Source organism: Zosterops lateralis, assembly GCF_965231275.1.
Source record: "Zosterops lateralis genome assembly, chromosome: 27".
NCBI classification, from domain to species: domain Eukaryota; kingdom Metazoa; phylum Chordata; class Aves; order Passeriformes; family Zosteropidae; genus Zosterops; species Zosterops lateralis.
In genome coordinates, this window is record NC_139787.1 from 6,280,222 (window position 1) to 6,302,815 (window position 22,594).

The 22,594-nt window shown below is 55.4% G+C and overlaps 2 protein-coding genes across 3 annotated transcripts; both read left to right on the top strand.

Moving 5' to 3' along the window:
* Positions 1 to 5,875: 5,875 nt before the first annotated feature.
* Positions 5,876 to 11,429, top strand: SEMA4A (semaphorin 4A). Its single transcript, XM_083878767.1, has 14 exons — positions 5,876 to 6,057; positions 7,032 to 7,192; positions 7,304 to 7,366; positions 7,448 to 7,546; positions 8,035 to 8,143; positions 8,248 to 8,364; positions 8,463 to 8,593; positions 8,808 to 8,977; positions 9,054 to 9,204; positions 9,445 to 9,634; positions 9,723 to 9,838; positions 9,935 to 10,098; positions 10,175 to 10,287; positions 10,367 to 11,429. The coding sequence occupies exons 1-14, from the start codon at positions 5,922 to 5,924 to the stop codon at positions 10,972 to 10,974; spliced, it is 2,328 nt and encodes a 775-aa protein (XP_083734893.1). The 5' UTR covers positions 5,876 to 5,921; the 3' UTR covers positions 10,975 to 11,429.
* A 608-nt stretch (positions 11,430 to 12,037) lies between these two features.
* Positions 12,038 to 22,529, top strand: SLC25A44 (solute carrier family 25 member 44). 2 transcript variants are annotated; one of them, XM_083878798.1, is made up of 5 exons: positions 12,038 to 12,154; positions 16,090 to 16,200; positions 16,543 to 17,270; positions 19,233 to 19,360; positions 19,766 to 22,529. In XM_083878798.1, exons 3-5 carry the CDS (start codon positions 16,649 to 16,651, stop codon positions 19,955 to 19,957), a joined length of 942 nt encoding a protein of 313 aa, XP_083734924.1. In that variant the 5' UTR covers positions 12,038 to 12,154; positions 16,090 to 16,200; positions 16,543 to 16,648; the 3' UTR covers positions 19,958 to 22,529. The 2 variants fall into 2 exon arrangements, with proteins under 2 accessions (XP_083734924.1, XP_083734925.1); XM_083878799.1 differs by lacking the exon at positions 12,038 to 12,154 and adding an exon at positions 12,478 to 12,797.
* Positions 22,530 to 22,594: the final 65 nt, after the last annotated feature.

Consider the following 22,594-nt stretch of genomic DNA (forward strand, 5'->3'; position numbering starts at 1 on the left):
TGGGGGCAAGTGGAGTGGCCCTTTACACCCTGGCTCACTCGAGGGTGCGTTGCTAAGAACTGGGCCAGCTAGGCAAGAAGCCCCCCAGAGAGGGACTAGACAGGGGATGGAATTTGAGGTAAGAGAGACTCACAGGTTCCTCTTGGGGGTTTGGGGACCGGACATTCTCCAAGATGGGATGGACTGGAGGGGTGCAGAACCTGAGTGAAGGTTTGCTCCTACCGTAGGGATGACCCCACACTCTGCCAAGGGGACCCCCTGTGCCCCCAAGCCGTGCCAGGCACTGGAGCGAGGCAGGAGGGGATGCTGGGGAGAAGGAGAGCTGTAAAGCCGATGCATAATCGGCTTTACCAGGCACAGCACTGCAGAGCCACGATGTGAGGGGACGCAGGCAGGTGCCCGGGGCACAGGCACAACCAGGTAGGTTCCTGGGATGTCTGGTTGGGGGGTATCCCCTGCCCCAGTGCTTGGATGCCTGGGTCCCCCCCCATGCTGTGTGGGGCCACATCTCCCCAGGTTTGGGTGCAGCAGGGCTGAGGTTCAGGAGGGCAGGGAGTGCCGGGGGTCTAGGGCATTGCTGCCACCTCCCAGCTTCAAGTGAGCTTGTAGAGACACAGCAAGGTGCCATCTCCCCTCCCAGGAGACGGGTGCAGAGAGGTGCTCACAGCATGAGAGGGGACACACTGGCCTCCTCTTTGTGCCCTATTTGCCTCCCATTTCTCCCAGCCCAGGGATACCCATGCCACAATGCTGGGGCAGCTACCCTCACAATGCTTCAGCCTGTCCCCTTTCATGGGGATTCAGCCATACTCCAGGCCTGGCGTTGCCAGCCCCCAAAAGTCATGAGGTTCTGCCCAAAATAGCAGGTTCTAGAACGATGCGGGGAAACCAACCATGCTTCTGGCACCTCGTGCTGCTGCCTGGCCATGTTCTTGGGAAGAAACAGGTCAGGAGACACGGGAACTGCCATGGGGAACTGCCATGGGGAAATGCAACAGGGAAATAATGCCCTGGATCCTCCCCACACCTCCCCCTCCCGACAGGGCCCCAGGGTCTTGGCACTCCTGGGCTGGGTCACTCTGGGGAAAGGTTGAGTGCACAGCCCTCAGGGACATCGCAAAGCCCTGTAAGTACAATACAGACATTGTGGGTCCCTTACAGAGCCACATGGGGCCCATACACTCCCCCACAGGAATTCTGCACACCCCATTGTAGACCTTGCATAACCCCCTGAAGACCTCTCACATTTCTATGGAGCCATGTGCAGCCCATGGGGACCTTGCACAGCCCACGGGGGAGCTACAGCCCACAGGCACCTCACACCCCCCTATGGGGACTTTGCAAAAGAGCCTGTGAAAGAGCTCCAGCTCCCACTCAAGCCAAAGCACTGACTCAAGATCAGGTTTCTCCCTCTCCTCCTGTTGTCCCACAGATCTGAGCCCTGCTTCGGGTCCTCCCTGGCAGGAGAGAGATGGGATCCCAGAGCAAGAGTGATAGCCTGGCCTTGCTCACTTGTGATCTGAATGTTGGGGTCTCTTCAGAGGCACCCTGAGTGGGCAGAAGCACCAGGGTTCGGGCACATGTGGAGGACCACAAGTTTTTTTGGGGGAAAGTCTGGCACAGGAAGCCTTGGAGCAATCACTGGGATGGGGTAGAGCTGGGACTGACTCCAGTGTCTGGCAAACCACCAGGGTTTTCCAGCCAGGGCATGGCTGAGTGGGTGCTGGGGGCCCCGCCAGCCCCACACCAGTTCCTCCAGGCCCCTGCGTGCCCAGGGAGATTAAGGTCAAGCCACCCTGCTAATCCCAAGGTGGGGTCAAGATGTGAGCTTGTGCCCACTGCTACCCCCTGAAGCTGCACCCCAAGGTGCTGCAAGTTGTACGACCCCCATAAGGCACTCTGGGGGTGTCCAGGCAGGGCTGAGAGGCTGCAGCTCAGCCTTGGAGTGGGAGAAGTCTCTGCAGCAGGCTCCAGCTAAGCTTCCAGTGCTGGTGGGCACTAGGCACAAGCTCCTTACAGATTCCTGCAAAAGGCTTCAACCTGCTGAACCCTGTGAGAGCTGCAGGGGCACTTGGCTCTGCTCTCCAGCCCTGACAGAGCAAGTTCTGCCAGGCAATGGGCCTGCCGCAGGCTTGTGGTTTTTGGGGGTGCTGATACTGCACCCCAGCTGATGCAGGGGCTGGCAGCTCTCCAGTGCTTCGGCTGCAGTTGTGCAAGACTGAGGTCATGCAGAGAAGGTGGTTGCAGAGCAGGGGAGGAAGTGCTGGCTGGGGATCCTGTTTTGGGGCTCATGGCACCAAGTTCTCACACACAACTGGGAAGGGGAAGGGAGCAAGTTCCACAGGAGAAGTGAGGTCTGCAAGCACCAGCTAGGCCAGGCTTTCTGGCAAGGGAAATTCCAGTGGGGGAAATGCCATAAACCAAAATTTGTGGATTCTGGGGGGGGGGGGACAAGCATGCAGCCCAGTGCCATGGCTACACCCCAAGCCTTCTCCTGGGACCCCACAAATCCACATAGCATGGGAAGCCAGAGCCAGCAGCACTCATCTGGGACGAGTCAAGAGGGAGGGCTGAGACAGGAATAGGCATGCAGGGATGGAGTGTGGGTATGGGGGTGCAGGGATGGGATGTGCGTATGGGATGCAGGGATAGAGGATCTAGAGATGTTGAGATGGCAGTGCAGGGACTTGTTGCCAAAAGCTGAGAGCAAAACTGGGTTGAAGGGCCCCAATGTAGTTATAGGGGCACAGGAAATTGTCGGGAGAGGGGTTGGATGTAACACGTGTAGGGGCAGAGGGTTGTCCCTGCACCTCCTGGGGATGGGGGTGTAGGTGGTGTGTGTGGGTAGGGGGAGGTAGTGCCCGCCCTCCGTACGGGGGGCCATGTCCCGCTGCAGGGGGTCTCGGGGTCCGCAGCCCCGTGTCCGTCCGTCAGGGTCTGTCAGTGCGGGGGGGTCGCGGACTGCCGAGGTACAGCCGTAGCCATGACGACGTGAGCCGGATGCAGGGCCGGGGGATGCTGCTCCCGCCCGCCCGCCGCAGGTCGGTACCGCCGCACCGCGACTGGGGCTGGGGGCGGTCGGGGGGGCCGAGGGGATCTGGGGAGGCTCCGCGTGGGCGAGAGATCGAGCGGGAAGGGGGAAGTCGCCATAGTGGGGTTGGTCTTGGGGGACCCCCAGCGCTGATGCTGCCAGCCAGCAACAAAGAGGCCGAGGTCCTGGCCCTGGGGAGACTCCCGGCAGCCCCCGGGCAGCCCCCTGCACTCCCTGCCTTCACATTCCTCCCAACACCCCCCCTCCCCCTTCCCCTATCTCTTGTGCACCCCTCCACACCTCCTCCACCCTGCAACTCCCTTCTGTGCATCTTCCTCTCTTTTACCTGCACCCCCCCAGCTCTCCCCACCCTTTCTACGGAACACCCCCATCGATACAATCATCTCCCATTTCCTCTTGCATACACTCCCCAAATTTCCTCCCCTTCATCCTCCCAGGTTCTTAGTCCACACCCCACTCCCCCTTTGCCTTCCATCTCCCCCCCACACAACCCCTGCTCTGGATCGGGGCGGGCCGGTTGAAAGAGCTTACCCCAGGCTGAGGTGCCCCAGCCCCTCTTCGGTGTTGGGAGCATTCCTGCTACCCCCCACACCACAGGGATGCTCCTGGGATGCAACATGGGCAAGGGATTGAAGTCCATCTGCAGAGAAGGACTAAACTCTTCTCTGCTGTGGGAAATTGAGGCACGGAGAATGTCTGAGCAGCTGAGAGACCAGTGTCACCAGCTTCACACCTGCACTGCATCCGTCACAGTTCACCTTGCTCGAGCGTAAGCTGGCAGGTGATGTGCTTTTTGCAGGGAGTGTGCATGTTCATTAACAGCATAATATTCCCTGGCTTAAAGGGAATCCTCCAGGAGGAGGAGATCCAAGCAGGAGCAAGACCCATGAAGCCACAGCTGTGGTCAACCTGAAAGCACCAGGGGAAACTAAACCACCCCAGTGTTGAGAGACCCTTGGTGTCACTTACTCCCATGTGCCAAATCCTATACAAGGAGACTGTAAATTACATCCCCCTACCATGTCTCCATGTCCCATGTACACAGTGTCACCACTGTGACCAGGGCACCCAAAAAAGAGGAGAGACTGGGCTGAGAAGGATTCCAGTTTCCCACACTGCTGGAGCAGCCTTGAGGCTGCTGTCACCTCACATCCTGTATCAGCCCTGGCTCATGCTGGGGAACACTCTGGCGGCTTTCCTCAGCCCCACCACAGCCCCAGTCAAGCCTTCAGCCTCGCCAAGGATCCTCTGCTCCCTTTCCCATCCCTCCTCCCCCTCCGCGGCCTTGGTGGCTCTGGCCCAGGGCAGAACAATGCAGCCGGTCCAAGGCTCCGTGCAGCCCCGTCCCTCAGCCAGCCCTTCGCCAAGTGGGAAATCCGGGGCAGAGTAACCTACTTTCTGTGCTCACAAGGAGCTTCTGTCCCAGCCAAGCAAGGTGGTGAGGACAGCGCTGCCCTCCCAGGGCTCCATGTCCCAGTGGGCTGCTGTGGAGACAGGAGAGGCAGGTAAGGAGGCCCCAACAGGGTGGGATGCTTCTCAGCCCTGTCTAGAGGGATATTGGGGTACCTCAGGTATGGCTCTGATGTTGAGGAACTCCAGAGCTCTGGCTTTGGCGGGTTTCTTGCCTACAGCCACCCCAGAGCAGCCTGGGGTTAAGGATAGAATCTACAGGGAGGTGTGGTCCTGGAACAGCTGCAGGAGCTTTGTGGGGGCAATGCTCGGCCCCATGGGGCTGTTTGTGGGGAGCAATGCTCAGCCCTGAGGGGCTGGTTTTCTGGGTGATGCTTGTCCCCGTGGGGCTGGTTTTAGGGGTGATGCTCAAGGCCCACTGTTGGTCTGCACAATCCACAGGAAAAATGCCAATTTTTTCCTCACCCCAAAGATTTCCCCAGCAAGCAAACCCAGGCATCTGTGCGTATCTGTCTCCTGCACGTCACCCCCTGGGCAGCAGCTGGAGGAGCAGAGCTCCCTGGTTCCCATCCCAGCTGCCTCCACCAGGCTTCGCTGCTGTCCTTGCGGGGGTGCGAGGCAGAGAAGGCGGGTGCAGGCGCCCACTGCCCCAGCCTGCCGAGGCTCGTCCTCTTCCAGCAGGACTTTCAGGTTCCCGCAGTCCCGGCGGAGCCACGCAGGGTTGGGTTGGGCTGGGCTGGGCCGGGCTGCAGCGAGCCCAGCACGAGCAGGGCTGGGAGCGTGACAGCACGGCCACCCTTCAGCTGGATACAGGGCATGGGCCCACGGGAGTCTCGTGGCCACAGCCCTCAGGGCTCAGGCGCCTGCCTGGTGCCCATGCTCCAGGGGTGGAGGTGAGCAGCTCTGTCCTCGCCCGCCAGAGAGGTAATGCCGCTCGCTGGGGACACGGTGGCCATCAGCAAAGGGGTCCTGGGGACCATGAGGTTCTTGAGACGTGGCTCTTTCCCCAGTGCTTCTGGTACGAGCTGCAGAAAGAGCTGGAAGAAGAGGGTTCCCATATACGTTCCCCCCCATTTTGCGGATGCTCTGATAACTGACAGAACCAGTCAGAGGAATCCCTGATGGGGACAGACTCTGAGGCTCTGGGGGCAAAGGCAGGAGCATCTGGACACCTCTGTGCCAGGGTCCCTCGTGCAGGAGCCCCAGAGCATGAGGGGAAGTCACTAACTGTGCCAGAGATGGTGCAGGAGCCCCACAGGGCGAGGGGACATCTCTGACTGCCGGTGTAGCAGTAGGAAGTTCGTGCCCAAACTGGGGGGGGGCAAGTGTGGCTCGAGGCACTGAGGGCCCCCCATCCCCCACCTCTCAGCCGGGTGCTGCTTCCTCGTCTCATTTCCGCTGGGTGAAGTGACACGCACCCCAGCAGCGTGTGCCCTTCACCCTTGCCCTCCCCACAGGGATGGTGGTGGGACCCTCTTGGGGCGCATCCCTGCTGCCCTCCACCATGCCCGCTGCCCTTCGCCTGCTCTGTGGGGTGGTGGTGCCGGCTGCCATGCTCTGCGCAGAGTCCCTGCCCCGCGTCACCTTCCCCAGTGGTGAGTATGGCACTGGGAGCAGGAGCACTGGGAAGAGCTGGGACAACTGGGGAGGGGGATACAAAACCTCTGCGTGGGAGAATGTCCATCTCCAAGGTTGAGCACCTGCATTAGGAACCCTGGGGTGCCCTCCATCATAGCTCCTCTGCCCCATCACTGACCCTCACGAGGGGCTGGAGACAGTGCCCGTGGCCGCAGGTGATGCAGTGGGGGATGAGAGCAGATGAGGCTGCTTGGCACCCCAACACTCAACGGGTCAGATCCAGCAGCGATTTTGTCACCCACCTGGCACCCAAGGTCTGCTCGGGGTCACCCTGGGGGGAGGAAAAGCTGCCTCTGAAAGGGACTGGGCACGGCATGTCCAGCTGAAAGGCAGGTGGCAAAGCAGGAGCTTGGGGGAGCTGTGATGTGGCAGTTGGGCTCCAAGAGTGTCTGTGCCCCACGGCAGGGTCATGCCATTCCAGCCCTGACTGCACTGCCACTTCCATTTCCCCATGCAGCCATGCCCAGAATAGCAAAAATCCCCCAGCCTGGTGGGATGAAAATGAATCTGCAGTCCCTGGCTGTGCCTAAGGGCACCCTGGGGGCTGGTAAGCCCTCCAGTCTGGCACCTCGGGGTCTTGTAATCCCTCCATGGTGGTACCCTGGGGCAGTGCATCCTGCAAATGGAGCACTGCCCTTGGCCATGGCCTCAAAGCATCACAGGCACAGCCTGGGGGAAAATGCACCCCATTTCTGGGGGTCTGCAGCTTGGGGATGTTCAGCTCTTGGAGTAGGACCTAGAGGGGACAGGGAGAGGTGGGAACCTGGAGGGCGAAGGGGTGATGGTGATGTGGGAGCTGAAGGGGAAGAACTGCACCCTGTGTGAAATGTAACAAGAACTGCAATGGCAACAGCTGCCACATCTGCAGCGAATAACAGTGGTGCTGTGTGAGTGACCCCTTGGCCCCTGTCATCCCCTTTGCTCCTGCCAGGGGACCCCCGGCGGACCCTCACCCACTTCAGCCAGGACAACGTCTCCCATTACGACATCTTCCTCCTGGATGAGAGCAAGGAGGAGCTGTACGTGGGGGCACGTGACTGGGTGCTGGCCCTCAGTCATGACACCCCTGGCAGCATCCATGCCAAAGCCTCGGTGAGCAGCCACCACTTTTGGGGAGTTGGAAGGGGGGGCACCTCCACTGTCTTTCAGTTTCCCTATGGAGCTGGGCTCAACAGCCCAGGAACATCTTCATTCCCTTTGCAGTTAATGTGGGGACCCACAGCCGAGAAAACCTCTGAATGTGCTTTTAAGAAGAAGAGCCAAGAGGTGAGATGGCCCTGTGGGGGCTCAGGGGTCCCACAAAGCCACTGGGGTGCTCAGCACCCAACTCTGCTCTTTCCCTCTCAGACCGAGTGCTTCAACTTCATCCGAGTCCTGGTGGCCCTGAACCAGACCCACCTCTACGTCTGTGGGACCTACGCCTTCAGCCCTGCATGCACCTACATTGTGAGTGTCCTGCCTAGGATAGGGTGCAGCAGGTCCCTGGGCAGGTTGTAGTGTTGCTGTGAGGACTCACAAAATACAGTCCCAGAAGTGAATTGTCCCCAGGATGGGGGTGCTGGGTGTTCCCCCCAAGGGACATCTTTGTGTCCCATCTGCTAAAGGAGCCCTTGGTGATTCTCATTCAGCTGCCAGCAACTCTTCCTCTGGCAGGGAAACCCCGGTTTTGGGTCCCCTCAGGTGACTCAAGGCTCTCTGTTGCTGTCTCAGTTTCCTCTATGCTGAGCACATGGTGGGGACTGCCACTCCCCAAAATGAAAATGAGGGAAGGTGACAGGAGTTGGGTGCCCCCAGCATCCTTTGTCATCACCCCTGCCATCATCCCTCCACCCACCTTGAAGACACCCCATGACTGCAAGGTATTCCACAGTCATTCCCTATAGATTTGGGGTTGTTTTCACTTCTTTGGCTGATTTTTCTCCCCTTATCCACAGCATCTGGAAAACTTCACACTGGTGTCCAGTGGCAGAGGACAACTCTTTCTGGATGGGAAGGGCCAGTGCCCCTTTGATCCCCAGCACACCTACACGGCCCTGCTGGTGGGTGAGTATGGGGCCAGTGGCCTCATGGGTGGGCACCCATCCCTGGGATGGAGTGGAGGGTGGGGGTCCTCACTGCAGCTCACCCCCCACTCTGTCCCTGGGCAGATGGAGAGCTCTATGCCGGCACCATGAACAACTTCCAGGGCAACGAGCCCATCATCTCCCGCTCACTGGGCACCCGCACCCTGCTCAAAACAGACGCCTTCCTCCGCTGGCTCTCGGGTGAGCAGAGGGAAGGTCCTGAAGAGGATTCCTGGGGAGGTGCCTGCAGCCTGCCCTGGCTCCAGCTCCTAACCCACCTGCCCTGGCTGTGCCTGTAGCCGACACCGCCTTCGTGGCCTCCTTCAGCATACCTGGGGACGACAAGGTCTACTTCTTCTTCGAGGAGACAGCGGATGAGTTCGACTTCTTTGAGCGGCTCCTGGTGCCGCGGGTGGCCCGTGTCTGCAAGGTGTGTGCAGGGGTGACAGCAGGGAATGATGGTGGGCTACAATGAGAGTGCAGTGACAGGGGATGATGACCATGTGGGACAGTGATAGGAGACGATAATGGGGACAATAGTTGTACTGTGATTGGCATCGATGATAGGGGACAATGACTTGATGGGACAAAGGGAGCAACTGGGTCTTGTTACCTTGGTAATAAGCACCCTCTGGCTCCTGCAGAGTGATGTAGGGGGGGACAAGGTGCTGCAGAAGAAGTGGACAACTTTCCTGAAGGCGCAGCTGGTGTGCTCCCAGACTGGCCACTTTCCCTTCAATGTCATCCAACACGCCTTTGCCCTGCTCCGCCATGACGGCCGTGCCGACTTCTATGCCATCTTCACCTCGCAGTGGTGAGTGCCCAGGGGTGTGGAGGAAATCTGGGGGCCTGTGCCCTGCCACTGCTCACATGGCCATCTCTCCCTGCAGGCAGGCGGGCAGGGCAGGCGGCACGGCTGTCTGTGCCTACAGCCAAGAGGATCTGGAGAAGGTCTTTGAGGGCAAGTACAAGGAGCTGAACAAGGAGAGCTCCCGCTGGACCGTCTACAGTGGCCCCGACATGAATCCTCGACCTGGCAGCGTGAGTGCTGCCCACTCAGGGGGACTGGACTTTCCAGGGGATAATGTTGGTCCTCAGGAGATGGAGTCTGTCTATCCCAGTTTGCCCTGTGTGCTCACACTTGCAAGCAGGATGAGAAAGGAGAAGGGTCCCTCTGCATCCCACTGATGCTGGCACAGGGCAGTGCAGTGATGCAGCACATCCTGCCTTCCCCATGCCCCAGTTTCCTACACCAGCAGAGATCCTTTTCTTCCCCTACAGTGCTCCATGGGTCCATCCTCAGACAAAGCCCTCACCTTCATGAAGGACCATTTCCTGATGGATGGGAAGGTGTCACCCATCCAGGGGCAGCCTCTCCTGGTGAAGTCAGACGTGACCTACACACGCATCACAGTACATGAGACTCGTGGCGTCTTGGGGATAATGTATCGTGTCATGTTCCTGGCCACAGGTGGGTTAATACAGGGGTGCATACAGGGTCACCCCTCCGACCCTTCCCTTGGCTCCAAATCCTCAGTGATGTCCCCTGTCCCCCACAGCTGAGGGCCTCCTGCACAAGGCAGTGGAGCTGCCTGAGGGTCCCCACATTGTGGAGAGCATCCAGCTCTTTGCAATGCCAGAGCCGGTGAAGAACCTGCTGCTGGCCCCAGGGAAGGTAGGGTAGATGTGGTCACCCAGACCACCCAACAGCCATCCAGCCCTGGCACGGGAGGCTGGGGGGAGGCTCAGCCCTGTCCCTCTCCCTCCCCAGGGCATCCTCTATGTGGGTTACTCCAGAGGCATCCTGCAGATCCCACTGGCCAACTGCAGCCTGCACCAGAGCTGCGCTGAGTGCGTGCTGGCACGGGACCCTTACTGCGCCTGGCACATCCCCAACGGCTCCTGCCGGCCTGCACGCTTCACCACCAAGGATACGTGAGCAGGGGAACAAGAATGGGAGGGGGTGTGGAATGGGGGTCATTGGGATGCTGACTCCACTCTCTGACTGCAGGAATGTGTGGCTGCAGGACATCGAGACAGGGAGCCCAGTCACCACATGTCACCGTGGGAGGAGTGCAGCCATGCCCCGAGCCTGGGGGGCACCCGAGGATCCCACCGTACAGAGTTGAGTATGGTAGCACAGCTGGGTGGGGCACATGGGGTTGGATGAGGCAGCACATCACCCTGTTCTCTGCACCCACAGAGCTCAGCCCCCAGATGAACACCGTGGTCCAGCTGCCGTGCCCTCGACACTCTGCACTGGCCACCTACAGCTGGCAGCAGCCCAGCAGTGCCCAGGGGCACACAGTGATGCTGCCTGACCACACTCTGGTGGTCATCATGCAGCAGGGAATGGCCGGCACCTACAAGTGCCAGGCCACAGAGAATGGCTACACCTGGACTGTGGCTCACTACCAGCTCAGGGGCCTGGGGGATGGGTTGGATGAAGAGGAGTTGGCCTGGGGGTCCTCAGGCCGTGGCATCCTCCGGTCATACTGGCCACAGTTTGTCACGGTGACAGTGCTGCTGGCAGTGACACTGACCGTGGCTGCCTGCCTGGCCCTCCTGGCCTACCGTGACCAGCTCAAAGCTCGGAGCAAGGTGAGGGGCTGCAGCACGCCCCACAGCCCCCCATTCCGTCACCGGGAGAAGGTGCCTCTCAATGGGGGCACCAGAGAGCCCCCAGCACCTGGAGCTGCCACCGAGGAGGAGGAGGAAGATGAAGGATCTCACGCTTGCTGCCTCCAGCTTGATGGGGACATCGACGCTGACAACAACCGACTTCACATGCCAGCACAGGACACGGCGTGACACTGCCAGCAGAACAGGGAGACCATGGGGAGGAGGGATATGGGGAGGGGTGTGAATATGAAAGAGTTTTTGTTTGGGTTGTTTTTTTGGGTTTTTTTTTGGTTTTTTTTGTTTGTTTGTTTGTTTGGTTTTTTTTAATTTAATACACCTGTTTTAACCTAAGGTTCACATTCTGAGGCAGGGGGTGGAATTGGCCCTGGGAACAGCAAGGATGGGATGGGGCAAGGGAGTGGGATAGGAAGAGAGTGGGGGGCAAAAGAAAGTCATGGGGAGAGCCAAAGTATGTGGCACAGAGGAGAAATGTGGCCGTGGGGCAAGGACACGGGGTGGGGATGGCTGGAAATGGTGGATGCTGATACCGCTATTACCCCAAGAAAAAAACTCAGGTTCCATAAAAACTTCAACATGGGCTAAGCTGTGCTCACAAGGTTCCGTAAGCCAACCCCGTGGGCACTGACCCTGCACTGCCACCCACCCCTCAACGCTGCATGATCTCGACCCTTGGGACCCCAGGGTGGCCGAGCTTCCCACTTCTCCCTACCTATCCCCCCCACCCCCCACACCATTTCCAATACCTTTTATCTGCCTTTTTAAAGTCAAACCAGCTGTAAGTTTTTCTGCTCTTTCCTTTTTTATTAAAAAAGGAAAACTCAGTGCCTCACATTGCTGGGTCCATGGAGCAGCCCCGGGGGACTTTTGGGCAATGTGCGTGGGGGTGTGCAAAGCCTGGGCCAAGGGAACACGTACGCACACGAGCGGGCGTGTAGGGACACTCGGTCCTGTGCAGTGTGCACCAGGTGCAGTGAGGGGCAGGGAGAGTAGGGGACAACTCTCTCACATTTGCCCATCACTCCTTTCCTGTGGGTGCATCCCCTCCTCGCCGCGCCCCGGCCCCTCCAGCCCGTGGCACACAGGACCCGGACACCTCCGCTGACGGCCACTGGGCCTTTAAGAGCCGCAATTCAGCGCGGTCCCTTTAAGGCGCGCGCCCCCTCCCTGCCGCCCTCTTTACTGCGGACCGGAAACGCGTAGCGCTTTCCGTGCTGCTTCTGCCCGTTTCCAAGATGGCAGCGGCGCTCGGGTGCTGACGCTGCCGGTCACTTCCGGCCGGGGAACGGCCATGGGGCTGCCAGGCCGGGCCGGCTGGGGGGTCGTCGGGGGTCCCTCCCGGCGGCATGAGGTGAGGGGTCGGCGGGGCCGGGGCCGGGCCTGCGGCGGGCTGGGGAGAGGCGTTGCCTGGGCCAGCAGCGGCGCGGCAGGGCCTAACAGTGATGGCCCAGCCCGACGCGGCGCCGGTGCGGGCGGCGGCGACTGAGCGGAGGCCTGGGCAGGTGTGGAGGCTGCGCGGCTGGACGGGAGGGCGGCAGGTGGGGGAGAGGGGGACGGCTAACGAGGGGTGCACGTAAAGCGGGGTGGGGGAGGGGGTTGGTGTGAAACCCATTTGGCATTGAAAGACCCCGGGAGAAGGGGCTGGAGGGTCCCAGGGCAGATGGGGAAGGGCCCAGAGCCCCCCTCAGCGAGGCCCCCTCGGGGCAGGCGGGACAAGGCTTGAACGGCTGCGGGGAAATAAGCTGGATAGTCTGAGGACCCTCCCCAGGGTAGAGGCCGAAGTCCTCCCCGGGGTGGACGGGGAAGTGGCCGGAACCTCTCGGGGCTGCTGGGGTAAAGCTGGCTTGGGGACAGTGGGGACACCCCCGCGACATGGAGCCGCGGTGCTGGGGACGCGTCTGGCCCGGCAGTGACCTTGAGCGGATCCCGGACCGAACTCTTCCACTGTTCACGGCCTCAGAGCACGCCCGAGCTTTTGTGGACCGGGGATCAGAGTTGGTGGTTTCACTCGGGGAGTTGGAGGGTGGAGGGCTCCCGCCCGCGGGGCTGGGGGTGCTGGGGAGAGAAGTGCTGTCATCAGAGTGCCGCTGCTACATTGGTTACGGAGCGACAGCTGCTCCGGAGAGCTGCGGGTTGTCAGCGGGGCTGGGGTTATAGCCAGGAGTCCCTCGCGGGTTTGTATCCGTTCCCACCGTGGGGTGAATTTAAGGAGCGAACAGTGGGTTAGCTTAGCTCGGTGACTTGGATATGGTGCTAATAACACCAAGGTCAAAGTTCATCCCCGAATGGGCTATTCACTCAGGAGTTGGACTCGATGGCCCTTCCGGGTCCCGTCCAACTCAGACTATTCTGTGATTCTTTGCTGAAGGAGATGCCAGACAGCCTCAGCGCTGACTCCGGATGCTTCCCAGGAGGGTGCTGAGGCATTAGCATGCTGGGCACGACACATTCCTGGCCAGGGCACACAAAGGCCCTGTCTCTGTTTGCCAGAGAATCATCTTTAGCTCCAGCTGCAACAAAGAGCGGTTTGGGGACCAGACTGACAGGGTGGCATTAAAAGGACATAAACTGGGGACAGTTATGCTAAGTTCAGTCCTGTGTATAGGAGACTGAAGCTGTGCCCAGACAAGAGAGCAGGACCAAGGACACCATGCTTAGTATCCCCTGCTTGGATTTCCAGGCAGAAGTTCAAGAAATGCTGGTTTGTACGTGGTGGCAAGGAACCACTGAGGGATGGCTTTGGCGCAGAAGCTGCTTTAGCATTTAAGGATGTATGAGCTGTGGTGTGCTTGTACCTTGTTTTGGAGGGCAGGTCAGTTCTTAGGAGATTATTAGGAGCTATTACTTTTGTATCAGTCTCCCTAAAATTACTTGAAAGATCATCAAAGAGTTGCATAATGAGTGTGACGGGATCCCTGCCCTGAGTAAGGCCTTGGTCTAAGTTTCTGGAAGATTAAATGCTCTGGGTAAAATTCTTTATGTTGGCAAGGTAAGAATTGCAGCCATGCTGGTCATCCCTGGAGCTGCCAGGACCCCTTCCTTCTTCCACACAGGAGAGACTTTGAGTGCCTCAGAACCATGGGGTTAAAGTGACTTCATCTAATTCAGATCTTGAATGAGAGGAGTTATTGGTGAGCATCCAAAGAAAGTACAGCTGTTTCCTCAAGAAGTTGTGGCTGAAATTCTAAACCCAAAGCACTAGAGCACATAAAAGTAAATAAAGATCAAGGATACTTCATTACTGTGATTATTATTATTATTTTGTTTTCCATACTGCAGTAATGAGAATCTTTTTTGCAGGCAGCCCTTCCTCCTTTTTGGGGAGCTCAATTCCATCTCTGGGTGGCAGAGAAATTTGGAATATGAACTAAACGCTCTGGCTTCACCAGGGAATCATATTGGCTAGACTCTATTTTATTTTTTAAAACAAAATATTAAGCTGATGGGACTCCCAACACGAACCAAGTAATAGGTTCTCATAGGTGCTGTGTGCAGATCATTCCTGTGCATGAAGCTTTGTGTGTCAAATCACGTTGATATTAGTGAACCCAGTAAGGCTGTAATTGTAACTAAAGCAATCCAAACTTTGTTTAGCCAGGCTGTGGTGTTTGTTATGCCTTAACTGCAAAGGTAATTGCCTGGGAGGGTGAAGTGTAGCTCTCTTTACAATAGTAAAAATGTTGGACCCAGGTGCCCTTGGGTGTTTTTAACTCCCCAGCCCATCTGCAGGAGCTGTGGTAGCCTGTAATGCTGTTTGCTCTTGTTCAGCAAATATTTTGTTGGCCAGCAGACAATGAAATGAACACTGACCCCTGATCTGCCACAATTTCATAACTGTAATTTCTTCTCTGTTCCAGAGGTAAACCACTTCCAGTTGTTTTGTTACTGTATTTCTAACAGAATGTCTGTGGCCTGTGTGAGTTCTTCATGAATTCTGAAGTGTTGAGACATTGCCCCAAGAATCACAGATTGGTTTGGGTTGGAAGGGACCTTAAAGCCCATACCATCCCACCCCCTGCCATGGACAGGGACACCTTCCACTATCCCAGGTTGCTCCAAGCCCTGTCCAGTCTGGCCTTGGACACTTCCAGGCATGGGGCAGCCACAGCTTCTCTGGGCACCCTGTGCCAGGGCCTCACCACCCTCACAGGGAACGATTTCTTCTCAGTATCTCGTCTAACCCTGCTCTTGGTCAATGGGAAGCCATTCCACCTGTCCTGTCACTCCAGGCACTTGTCTCAAGTCCCCCTCCCTTGAAGCTCTTTTAAGCACTGATGTTGTGGCTTGGTAATGTAAAGTGCCTCCAAATTTGTGTGTGGTGATGACTGCCTGTCTCTTTGAGTTCTCATTTGGTGTATCTGTTTTGAGATCTCTTTGTTCCTGTTTCTGCTTCTTGCTCTAGCTCTGCTCTCCAGCAGTTCAGCTCATGCCTGGGCACATGCTTCCAGTACCCTCTTGCCAGCCCCTGGAATACAAGTTATGATCCACCTGCAGACCTTTCCCAAAAGTTCAGCCATCCAAACATCCCAGGGTTTTGTTTTTTTGTTTTGTGGTGGTTTTTTTGGTTGTGGTGGGGGTTTGTTTGTTTGTTTGTTTGTTTTGGTTTGTTTTGGTTTGTTTTGGTTTTGGTTTTTTTGTTTTGTTTTGTTTTTTGTTTGTTTGGGGTTTTTTTTGTTTTTTTTAATTTCATGCAGAAAGTCCTTACAGGGAGTGAAATGGTCCATGTTGCATTGGGTGATTCTCTCTTGTTGCCTGGCCCTGTGTGTAGATTCCCTTAGTCCAAGCTTGGTTAATCATGCAGCAAGTTAATTTACTAATTACAGCAGCTGAAAGTATCAGGAGCCTAGTTGTGGACAAGCAGTTGGTGCCTGCTGGGACATGGTGATGAGCTGCAGCAACTGGGGCTAGGGGTGGCTGAACCAGCCCCTCCCTCCTTATCCTCCCCATTCCTGGTGCTCTGAGCACAGCCAGCAGTGGAAGGGGGGGTTATCAGACCAGGAGCAGCAATGGAGTGTTGGAAGGGAGGGTGAACTTTGCTCATGTAGCTGACAAGCAGCTCAACAGAGAGATCCTGGGCTGTGATTTAACCCTTTCTTTTCAGGGTCTTGGTAATCAATGTGGCGACTACATGGCTGTTTTGCCTTGTTTCCCCATTGTTCTTCTTTTCACCTTCTCATCACCCTCCAGCTTTAGGAAGATAAGAATGGAAGTGCCCAAAGAAATGTGTCTAATTCATGCAGGGAATCTAGGAGCACAAAAGGACTTTTCACTTTCTTCTTTGTACAGATCCTGAAACTGTAAAGTGATGTCCTGACACCTGAGAGCAACACAGACCTGGAATGACTGGGGAGAAGCTGCTTTGGTTGGCCATCCCTGATCCTGAGTATCCATTAAAAGGTGTGTGTGCTGCTGGAGTGGTGGTCATCTGCTGGCTCTCAGCCTACTTCCCAAAGCATGGGAGCTTTGCTTTTCCAGAGAGCAGTCTGAGCTGTGGTGAGAGCTGCCACATGTGCCAGCTGCTGCTGGAGCTCAGAAAACAGCCATAGTGACATCAGAAGGTGTCACCATCAGCCACGTGGTAGGGCCCTGCCTCTGGAGGTTACAGTCCCTCTGCTGGGCTGGCACAAAGCTATGCAAGGGCTTGCTGTGTGCTAGAGGAGAGTCAGCAAAGTTTGAAGTGATGTGGATGGCTGTAGTGAATGGAGCTTTTTCCTCTACCCAAGGGGTCTCTCATTTCAGGTGCCAGTACTTGCAGTCTGGTTGGTCAAGGCTGGAAGGCTGGGCCTGGATCTGCTCTGTACCTTTGAGGGAAATTCGGACCTCTCCTGCCTGACCCCAAGGAGCCATGGAGGACAAACGCAACATCCCCATCATTGAGTGGGAGCACCTGGACAAAAGGAAATTCTATGTGTTTGGGATTTGCATGACTATGATGATCCGGGTGAGCGTTTACCCCTTCACGCTCATCCGGACACGGTTGCAGGTTCAGAAGGGCAAGAGCCTGTACAACGGGACTTTCGATGCCTTTGTGAAAATCCTGCGGACAGAAGGGGCGGCTGGGCTCTACCGTGGCTTTTTGGTCAACACCTTCACCCTGATCTCGGGACAGTGCTACGTGACAACGTATGAGCTCACTCGGAAGTATGTGTCACGGTACAACAACAACAATGCTGTGAAGTCTCTGGTGGCCGGGGGCTCAGCCTCCCTCGTGGCTCAGAGCATCACGGTGCCCATCGATGTCATCTCCCAGCACCTCATGATGCAGAGGAAGGGGGAAAGCATGGGCAGGTTCAAGGTGCAGAACCAAGATGGCAAGCGTCTGCTGGTCTTTGGCCAAACCAAGGACATCATTGTACAGATTTTCAAGGCTGACGGTTTTAGAGGCTTCTACAGGGGTTATGTGGCCTCGCTGCTCACTTATATTCCCAACAGTGCAGTCTGGTGGCCCTTCTACCACTTCTATGCTGGTAAGTGAAAGGAGGCTTGAAATGTATCTTACTTTAGGAGACCCAGAAGCCCCTTGGATCATCTCTTGACACTGCAGATTCAGTGTGATTAATTTTCTCTCTGGGGGTGGGAGCAGAATCTGTCCTGAGCTAGGGAGCTGTATCTGGTTGTGTAGGAATTCTGCAGGTGTTGGGTGGAAGTTTAACAGAGCAGCACTGTTTCAATGCAGAACAAGGGGTCCAAGTGCTATAGGACTTCAAACTGGATGGCTCTAGGGAGGTGTGGGTTTTACGCATCTGCTTTAACTTTCTTTTCCACTAATCCCAAATAATGCCTTCTCCACGGGAGTGAGGAAGGCTCTTGTGTTGAGCAGAGTTTTGGAGCCACCATGTAAGTATAGTTCATCTTTCAGTTCATGTGGACTCAGGAATCTCAGGCAAAGGGACTTCTAGAGAAGTCCTCTTCATGAATCTCATGACGAAACCAAACAACAGGCAGAGGCAAGGGCCAAATCTCCCCTGGGTTTCTGTCAGGTGTTGCTTCAGTTTTGGCAACTTTAAAATTGGCACCAAGTCTCGTGATGAAAAACTGTACTCAGTAGAATGTTCTTTCTCCCTAGGTCAGTTCTGGTATTCCTTAGGGTGTTTCCAAAGGCTAAAGGTATTGGCCAGCTGAGGTTTATTTACACCTCTGATGATTCTTTAGATTTCCACTGTACAACTTTGCGTGTGGTTTTTAGGTATCTAGTTACCTAATTTCTGCCAAAAGATGATGATAATGAGCAGTTTGGATTTTGCTGTACTGGGCCTAAAGAACATCTTGGAGGTCGCCTGTTCTTCAAAATCCAGATGTCTCAATCCAGATGTTTCCAGAGTTCTGGTAGCTAGACGAAGCATTGGTTCTCCATCTGGGCTACATTTAAATGGCAGTGGCAGCTTGGCACGTTGGTCTGTACTTTGTGGGAGTGCTTCCATCAGTCTCCATGTCAACAGTTTATAAGACCAAAGCCCACTGTATTAACTGTAAGATTTTCATTCCAAAAGGGCTCAAGAGAGGACATGTAAGAACAAGGCAGTTGATATGGAGAGACCAGAGCTCTCAGCTTCCAGGTGTTTGCTATTTCCCTGTCTTCTCAGTGGAAATTGAGATGATGGGAAACATAAGCCCCAACTGTCAATGAATCTCTGCTTTGGCTGCATTTCCCAGTCCTCTGTCCCTGGAGCAGCAGCAGGGGTCACTGAACCCTCTTCGGGTTCAAAGGACACTTCTGGCCTTGATTCCAATCAATGTTCGAGGTCTCAAACAGAGCCACTTCCTTCCCTCCTGCCAGACAGGCTTCCTCATTGTCAAAAAAAAAAAAAAAAAAAAAAAAAAAAAAAAAAAAAAAAGGGGGCTTTTGAACAGTCTTCTGTCCAACTTTAACTAATAAAAGTGTGGGAGATTCAAATCCTATTCACCAGGCAGCAGGAGCAGAGTGAGGAAATCTGGGATGAGCACTATATGGTACTTTTCTCCTTAGGGATCCACAGTGGGATACAGGGTATCTCCTGGACAGCGTGCCCAGTAGTGACAGCTTTCTGCTCAAATCTCTGCAGACACCTTCCAATAGAGCCTTGTCTTAAGGCTTCCCCCACCTTCTAAAGAGGGTGGGTACTTTCATGCCTTGTTCTGGGGACACTGAAGCTCATTCTGTCCAGTTTGCCCCACAGGCCTGGGAGCTAGTGTGGCAGGTGATGGTAGGCTGTGGGACAAAGCATGGGGAGTGTCCTGCAGCCAGCAGTGTGATGAGTCCTGCTCCCTGTGCTGTGCCAGCTTTCTGGTTGGTGTAGGAAGCACCAATTCGAGATTCTGTGGGAGGAGCTGTCAGGCTGTAAATCAAGGATTCTGCCCACTGCAAATCAGTTGGAGTTAGGGGTTGAGTTAAGGAAATTATAAGGAGCTACTGAAAGTCTGAAACTTTCCTCTCTCTCTCCTGTTCACAGAACAGCTTTCGAGTTTGACTCCTAAAGACTGTCCCCACCTCCTTCTGCAAGCGATATCAGGGCCACTTGCAGCTGCAACAGCTTCTACGCTCACCAACCCCATGGATGTGGTGAGGGCTCGGGTCCAGGTAAGAGCTCAGCGTGCTTGGCACAGTGCAGGGTGGGGTTCAGCCTTGGCTCTCTCATCTCTGTGGTGTCAGTTGAGCTGCTTCCCTGCTCTCCCCAGGCCTTTCATCCTGGGTAGTAGCTGCTTAATTAGCCCTCAACATTAGCAAGAGGAGCCTGGGGAGCAAGGCTGGCAGTGCTGGCCTGGCCTGCTCAGACAGTCTTTCTCTTCAGAAAGGGAGAGGTGCTTCCTGCTGCCTCCTTAGGAGTTTGTGGTTATTTGCTCCACTTCTCAGGGGGTTCTGGAGACCAGATCAAGGCTGTTGGACTGGTTGATCTGTTGTCTCCAGTGTTCAGTTGCAGCAGAGCCCCAGAGCAGCTCAGTATGGAGTTTGGCAGCTCTGTCAATGTTTGTTCTGGCATTACAGGTGGAAGGCAAGAGCTCCATCATTCTCACCTTCAAACAGCTTATTGCAGAGGAAGGTCCCTGGGGGCTGACTAAAGGCCTCTCTGCCCGCATCATTTCAGCCACTCCTTCCACCATTGTCATCGTGGTGGGGTACGAAACACTGAAGAAGCTGAGCCTGCGCCCAGAGCTGGTGGACTCAAGGCACTGGTAGAGGCAGCTGGTGGAGGAGAACCTTCCTGTGAACCCTCTGAGTTTGGACTGTTGCAGAGGAGAGCCTGGGATGCAACACAGTTGCTGTGCCTTTGTCTCTGGCTGGTTTCACAGCACAAGGCAGATGCAAAAGCAACTGCACTTCACCTCTTTAGATTTGAGTGTCATACAATGGTCTGCTGCTGGTTTTGCTTAAACTGTGACCTTTGGCAGTGCTGTTTGCCTGGGACAGTCCATTCCAGGTGTGTGAACGCATCCTGGCAAGTTATTAACTCCTTTTTTCTTAAAGACTTACTGGCTCAAGCAAAAAGACAGTTTATTCACTTTAAATTATTTTCTTCTTTGCCAAACTTCCAAGGAGAGGAGTCTCACCGCCTGCAGCAGGACTCTCTGATGGGATGTTTCTAGTGGCAGTTGTGCTGTAGTAAGCTGGAAGCAGAAAATAGACAAGTGACTTTCTCCAATTTACCTGCATTTATTTCTAGAAGATGTGAGACAAGAGTAACCTGGAACCACTTCAGACCTGATTTCCTGTGTTTTGAATAGGTCTACATACTTGTTTTGTATATTCTTGGAAATGTTCCCTGTCTCTCATCCTCCAAACAGCAAGCTGGCTGATAGCTAGTCAGGAACTGAGCTGTCTGCTTGGAATTAGCTGATGGCGGTTTTGACACCTAACCTGTGTTTTTAATCTTTGTAATTTAATTTTTTTTTTTTTTTTTTAATTTTAAGGAAGCTTTTTCTGATTTCTGGGGAACTGAATGGTTGTCCTGTGGCCTTGTTCAGTGTGTCAATCCTGCATGTTCAGAGTGGCTGTGACCACTTTCCACCTTAGTTAGTTTAAGTCCAGAAATGCAGTTTGGAAGTGTCCAATTGTGGTGCTGCCGGCAGCTGAATGAGAACTGAATGGGGTTTGAGCTACAATTAGATGGGAGGTGGGGAAGGAAAAACCTTGTCCTGGCTTTTGATCTAGTTCAAACCTGACGGACATGTTCATATTGAATAAGAAGTGATGGTTCACTTAATGAGTTTAAATTCTGCTCATCCAGTTTGGGAAGGGCAAGGATAATGTTTTGCACAATTGCTGGATCAGAAGCCTGAGCTATGGTCTGTATATTTTACCAGGTGAAAAGTTCAGGGGGATGAAACCCCCCTGAAGAGGCTGCTTTTTGGGGAGGGGGAGGGAAGGGATTGTTTGACTACTCTGCTGCTCTTGGTGGTTGAGATTTGCCTTTGATGCTGCCGGCCCACACGTGGTGCTTGTCCCGGTTAGCCACATCCATGGGGGTTTGGGATGCACCTTCAGACAACAGAGTGCACCATCTCCATTCCCCTTCTGCCATAACCAGGAATTTTGGTTGAGATGTTGATTGTGCCAACCTGTGGCTGTTGCTGGGCTCCTCTTGGATGTCTCTTCCGAAGGGGTCTCACCAAGTGTGGCTCTGCCCTTCATCCCAAGTGTTGTCCCTGCCCAGCAGGCACTGGTCATGCCACCATGTCTGCTGGAGATGGAGAATGCTGAAGCTGCTGCTGAGGTGGGAGAGGCTTCTGTGCTAAGGGCAGAGCTTGATTCTAAGGTGCAGTGATGTGATGGGGCTGCAAGTGAATCATCAAAGCCCTCTTCATTTCATTTTTGTTTCTTGCAGTGCTCAGAAAGGCAGTGGATGCTGGAGCCACTGGTGGAGTTTGTTGGAGCAGCACCTTCTGCACCTGCTCTGGTCACCTGTTGTTTAAAAGTTGACACCACTTGGCTCTTGCTCTAATAACAGATTCTGCTCTGAAAAGCGAAACAACAGCACACCAAATTGCAAGGCAGCAGTAACGCTAATATTAACAGAAACAATAACAGTCGACCTCTGCCAAGTGCAGCAAAGCCAGTCCCAGTGTGTGGCATGGAGGGGTGGCAGCACCAGTGGGGGGAGACACTGTCAAACTTAATGTTCCTCTCGTAACCAGCAGCGTTCTCGGCAACTAATAAACTTGTGAGACCTTCAGTTTGGTGCCTGCGTTTAAAAGCACATGACTCTCCTTGCCAGGGGAGGCTGTCGCTTTTTGTCGTGTCTCAGAAAGGGTCTCCCGCTTTGCCTTTGGACTAGGAGAGGGACGTGAGCTGCCTGAGAACGCAGCGACAAGTGGCTGCTCCGTGGCGTAACGAGCCAGGGAAAAACAGCTGAAGCACGTGGAGTGTCTGGGAGCAGCTGAAGTGACCCAGAGCCGCCCTGAGGGTGCGGGACTGGGTTTTCGTTGGCTACTACATGAGAAATGTCGCCTTTTTTATTGTCTAACCGAGCTGAACTTTGCTGCTTCTTTCCTCGTTGAATTCTTCAGGCTTGATCATTTTATTTCAGTAAAAGACCGAGAGCCCCAGTCGCTGGGGGACAGGGCCGGCATTTCCACGGGAACTGGGGAGAGAAGGACGGTTTGTCATGCTGCGTCGCTCCTGGACCGGGCGGAGCCCCGCGCCGGGAGGCAGCAGCTTCCCCTCGCGGTGTGTTTTTTTGGCGTTTTGGGTTGGAAGCGGGAGGGACCGTGCCGGAAGCGGCCCCGCCGAGCGGCGCCAGTCGCCCGGGCCGCGCTCCCTTCCCGCGCTTGCGGCCGGCGGGGGCGGGTCCCGGTGCCTCGGCCAATGGGAGCGGTG